General features: G+C 43.9%; 1 protein-coding gene across 1 annotated transcript; it reads right to left on the bottom strand.

Annotated features, from left to right (window-relative positions):
• Window positions 1–4,108: 4,108 nt before the first annotated feature.
• LOC139175242 (uncharacterized) lies at window positions 4,109–5,292 on the bottom strand. The gene has a single exon (XM_070766239.1). The coding sequence runs from the start codon at window positions 5,276–5,278 to the stop codon at window positions 4,310–4,312; it is 969 nt and encodes a 322-aa protein (XP_070622340.1). The 5' UTR covers window positions 5,279–5,292; the 3' UTR covers window positions 4,109–4,309.
• Window positions 5,293–5,528: the final 236 nt, after the last annotated feature.

Below are 5,528 nucleotides of genomic sequence, written 5' to 3'. Positions count from 1 at the left end.
AAAAAGACCTCCTGGTCCATCTAGTCTGCCCTTATACTATTTCCTGTATTTTATCTTAGGATGGATCTAGGTTTATCCCAGGCATGTTTCAATTCAGTTACTGTGGACTTACCGACCACGTCTGCTGGAAGTTTGTTCCAAGCATCTTCTGCTCTTTCAGTAAAATAATATTTTCTCACGTTGCTTCTGATCTTTCCCCCAACTAACCTCAGATTGGGTCCCCTTGTTCTTGTGTTCACTTTCCTATTGAAAATACTTCCCTCCTGGACCTTATTTAACTCTTTCACAAATTTAAATGTTTCGATCGTGTCCCCCCTTTCCCTTCTGTCCTCCAGACTCTACAGATGGAGTCCATGAAGTCTTTCCTGATACGTTTTATGCTTAAGACCTTCCACTGTTTTTGTAGCCCGTCTTTGGACCCGTTCAATTTGATCCATCTCTTTTTGTAGGTGAGGTCTCCAGAACTGGACCCAGTATTATTCCAAATGGGGTCTCCCCAGCGCTCTATACAGCGGGATCACAATCTCCCTCTCCCTGCTTGTGATACCTCTAGCTATGCAGCCATGCCTTCTACTTGCTTTCCCTACCAGGCCTGACCGCACTGTTCACCCATTTGGAAACTGTTACTTCCTTAATGTTCTTCCTTCTTCCACAAACCATCCCCCCCCCCCGTGCCCAAATTCAGTGTGCAGAGATAGGTCTTTAAAAACAAAACAAAACACCACTTCCTTGATGTGAATTTTGCCAAGACTTGCAGGAATTCTGCCTCAGTCAAGAATGCAAGAAATATATATATATATATATATATTATTCTGATAAGGACTTGCCAGCTCCCACGGATTGGAAGCTGAAGGAAGGACCTGGAAGGATGAAAGTGAATAAACATGTCGGGGCAGTAAATCTGCATTTTCCCCCACCTAGACAAACAATAGATTAATTGTGTACTGTCAGCCTTCTCGTGTTGTGCCTACATCAGCATACACATCAGCATACACAACTTTCTGACTAATGTTGCCATTTGTTTTTTTTTTCATATCCATTGTTAATTGACCTCTTATCAGTACAATATTTCTTCATTGATAAGTTAGAATCCCTTCCTAGAAAATCCCTCCATTTAGCCTAGAATAGAACAGAACAGAATAATAATGGAATAGAATAGATTACGTATAGAGTAGAGTAAATCGGAATAGAATAATAATGGAATAGAATAGATTACATTAGAATAGAGTAGAGTAGAGTAGAGTAGAGTAGAGTAGAGTGGAGTGGAGTGGAGTGGAATGGAATGGAATGGAATAGAATAGAATATAATTCTTTATTGGCCAAGTGTGATTGGACACACAAGGAATTTGTCTTTGGTGCAGATGCTCCCATTAAAAAGCTACTTGGAGTAGGTAACTCCTTGAGTAGACAAGTTGTTTCATAGAAGGCCTTCTCTGTAGGTTGATCTAAGTTGATCATCTAATCTCTCATTCCAAATCCAAGAATTCTCCTTGAGAGGGTCATTATAGCTGTGGAATTCTGGGACTTGGACACCCCAGGAAGTTCTCCAGACTACGTCCTGATCTACTGGTCCTGCTGTAACACATGGTTGGCCACACTCTGCAGTGTGGTGGGGTTGTCTTGTCCTTGTCATTCACTCTTTCGAAGGCCCACTAGCTGCCTTCTGCTGATGGTCCCCTCCCCTGCCCTCCCCTGCCTTCCTCTCCTCTCCTCTCCCCTTCTCTCCCTCAGACTTGCCCCACAGAAGCCTCTCCTTCTTTATCCCCTTCTCTGCCTTTCAGGTGGGGAGTTAATATAAGGCAACTGGCAGTTGGAACAGAGTTCTTTTCAGGTGGGGAGGGGGAGTAGAACATCTAACTACTTAGCATCAGATAATAATAATAATAATAATTTAAGAAATAGTAATGATCTAATGATCATTTCAAAAAATCCTTTCTTAGTGAGCACCTAGAGGCCCAGAAGAATATATGTGCCAAGTTTCAATTTTGTAGGTTTTACGGTTCTGGAGATTTTGTGATGATGCATGAATGGTATTTCACATTTATATATATATATAGAAGATGGAGAGGTCTTCTTCTTTTGCAGTGGGGTGCAATTAGAAAACCCCAAACTTCTGTCTTTGCTACTTGCAAGATGCTTCCAAATGTTAAAATCTACCTACAAGTTGCGGAATTTAACTATATGGGAAGTCTGAATTGACTTCCCGAATGACCCTGTTTTCATCTTAGCACCAGCTCAGATCTGGCAGATCTTAAATTCTTAAACATTGTGTTGGGTAAGACTTGGCATGAACACTATCCCTGAAATTTGGCAGGTGTGTTACCTGTGTTTGACATCCTGTTGAGGTCAACCTCAGTTGGCCTAGTTTGGGAATTGAACTGGAAGATGTTAAATGATCTACATCTGGCCAACCGCTCTCTGCTTCACCCGCCATTCTTTAAGATACTCTACTTGCTCTTTAGTATTTTTCTACTCTACTCACAGTTAGTATTTTTCTCTTTATTAAAGTCAATATTGAATTCCCAGGAACCAAAATTGATGCAATGTTTTTGGTTTTAATTTTACCCAAATCGGATGTAGAACTTTCAAAACAACAACCAACGGATTCATTTTTTTCCTCTCCTTTATTCATTCAATTTATCTACAAGTTGGTTAAAAATAAATTCAGAAGTGTGGAAGACTCAGCATCTTTACGGCAAGGGGTTGACCCCACGAAGAGACGACCACGGTTGCAACCCAGTCATGATAGAGGTGTCAAATCAGCTTTCTGCAATCCAGGTCACAATTTTAAAAAATAAAATAAAAATATAAATCTGTACTGAAAACCATGATTTTTCTGGAGGTTAATTATTTGGGGGGTGTTAACTCTGATTGAGGAAGCCTGGAAGGTTTCATTCTTTCCCCAATATTCCATTGGCAGCTGATAGATTGAACTCCCATTGACCTTCTCCCTGGAGATGAAAGAACTTCTCAGGGTCTTGCCATTCCAAAGGACAAAAGTAATCTAGCAGGATCTCAAGGTATGTTGGACTTTTCAATCCCAAGACGAAGAATTGATGGTCTTTGGGATGTGGTTTGTCGTCCAATTTCTACCCACCCTAGCCAATAAGGCCATTGGCCATGGGTCCAATTGTAATCTATCAACCTTTGGAGAACCACCAACCCACAATTTCTTCTCTACCGAGAGAAGTTCTGGCATTTTAGTTGACCGCACGAATCCCAGCAACCAATAAGGTCCCACAGAGTTGGCCTTCGCCGGTTCCCGTCGACTAAACAATGTCGTTTGGTGGGCCCCAGGGGAAGAGCCTTCTCTGTGGCGGCCCCGGCCCTCTGGAACCGACTCCCCCCAGAGATTAGAACTGCCCCCACCCCCTGTCTTTCGCAAACTACTCAAGACTCGCTTATGCCGCCAGGCATGGGGGAGTTAAGATATTCCTTCCCCCTAGGCCATTACAAGTTATGCATGGTATGTCTGTGTGTATGTTTGGTTTTATAATAAGGGTTTTTAGTTGTTTTATTAATTGGATTGTCACATGCTCTTTTTATCATTGTTGTTAGCCGCCCCGAGTCTATGGAGAGGGGCGGCATACAAATCCAATAAATAAATAAATACATTTGTCTTATCTAAAGGTGGGATAAATTGCTGAATAGAGTAGTCATGGACTGGGCCTGTCATGAGAAGGGGAGGAGCTTAAATAACAAGGCGGAGCTTCTCTCTCTCTCTCCCTTCTCAAAAGCCCATCTTTGGATGGAGGGTCTAAGATAGCATTGCATTTCACTGACACCCAACCCTGCGGTGTTACATGAAACTTACATGAGAAGAAACCCAAATATGTCTTCAATGGAGATTTTAACACTCTGACGACATCAGTAGAGGACGAACGAAAGCTTAGTTGATTTTAGTAGTTTTTAATAAATCTTAAAATGTTCCAGAGATCGCAACGGCTGTTGCCTCTTCATTTATATATATATATATGTACTGTAATTACAAACTTTACAGAGGAGCAAGAAATATTTGACTCTTTAAGGTAGAATAAATGCAACAGTAGGGTTAACATAAAGAGAAAACGTCAAAAAAAGAAAGAAATCTCAGATTATATTGCACCTCTATGGAAAAATCCATTTCTAGTTGGAAACTGAAACCTGACCACATTGATGGACATGATATTATCATTTGCTCTAATTCCCATTAAGGTGAGATTTCTGCAGATTTTTTTTTAAAAGAAGCATTTCAAAGGAATACAAAGATGAGGTATTTTGTACGTGGTGAGGATGTAGACGTGGAGATACGGATTCTTCATCGACTTGCTCATTTGTTCTGGATCGGCCATGAACACGGCTGCTTCTTCTGCTGTTGCTGGTCCAAGGGAGGTGGCTGTTTGCATGGTGGCTCCTGAGGTGGACACGGTTTGGGTTCTGGGCAGGGAGTTGGAATGACCACGACTGGTGGCTCCTTGCACGGACGTTCTTGTGGAGGGCACTTTTTGGGTTCCGGGCATGGAGTTGGGATGACCACGACCGGTGGCTCCTTGCACGGACGTTCTTGTGGAGGGCACTTTTTGGGTTCCGGGCATGGAGTTGGGATGACCACGACTGGTGGTTCCTTGCACGGAGGTTTTTGTGGAGGAGGACACGGTTTGGGTTCTGGGCACGGAGTCGGGATGACTACCACTGGAGGCTGCTTGCATTGAGTCTTCTGTTGACAATCTTGAATGGGCTCCTCTGGAAGACATGGTTCTGGTTCTTTAGGAGGACATGGAGTTGGTGCTGGTGGCTCCTTGCACTGAGGAAGTGGTTCGGGCTCCGGGCATGGAGTTGGGATGACCACAATTGGTGGCTCCTTACATGGAGGCTCTTGTGGTAATTTAGGCTCTGGGCATGGAGTTGGGATGACTGGTGGCTCCTTGCATTGAGTTTTCTGTTGACAACACTGTTCCTCCTGGGGAGGACATGGGGTTGGAACAGGTGGTTCCTTGCATGGAGGCTCCTTCGGTGGACACGGCTTAGGCTCCGGGCATGGGATGACCACCACTGGTGGTTCCTTGCATGGAGGCTCCTGTGGAGGACACGGCTTAGGCTCTGGACATGGGATGACCACCACTGGTGGTTCCTTGCATGGAGACTCCTGTGGAGGACATGGCTTAGGCTCTGGACATGGGATGACCACCACTGGCGGTTGCTTACACTGCTGCTCCGGGGGGCTTGGCGCTTTCTTGCAGAGGTCAGGGGGCAAAGTGGGAGTTTGTTTGCACTGATGCTGGTGGTGGGAAGAGGCCATTTTCAGTCCAAACACACCTGCAAATTGGAGAGAGAGAGAGAAAAAGGTTTACATTTGATGTTCTCATCGTTTCACGGGCACAAAACATTTGTAAGAAAGGAACGATCAAACCACTTAGCATTGATGGCTTCGCAACCCGGTGAAGGGACCCAAAGGATCATCTTCAGAAGTTGTGGGTGCTCCAACGTTGGAAGTTTTTAAAGAATGAGATTGGACAGCCGTTGTTCTGGAATGGTCTAGGGCAAGGGTA

This window comes from Erythrolamprus reginae, chromosome 13 (genome assembly GCF_031021105.1).
Source record: "Erythrolamprus reginae isolate rEryReg1 chromosome 13, rEryReg1.hap1, whole genome shotgun sequence".
Taxonomy (NCBI): Eukaryota; Metazoa; Chordata; class Lepidosauria; order Squamata; family Dipsadidae; genus Erythrolamprus; species Erythrolamprus reginae.
Note: the sequence above shows the minus strand (reverse complement) of the source record. Positions and strands in the feature narration are given on the sequence as shown.

Excerpts from the sequence above, each read along its gene's own strand:
- LOC139175242 (XM_070766239.1), bottom strand. The coding sequence starts at position 5,278 with ATGGCCTCTTCCCACCACCAGCATCAGTGCAAACAAACTCCCACTTTG.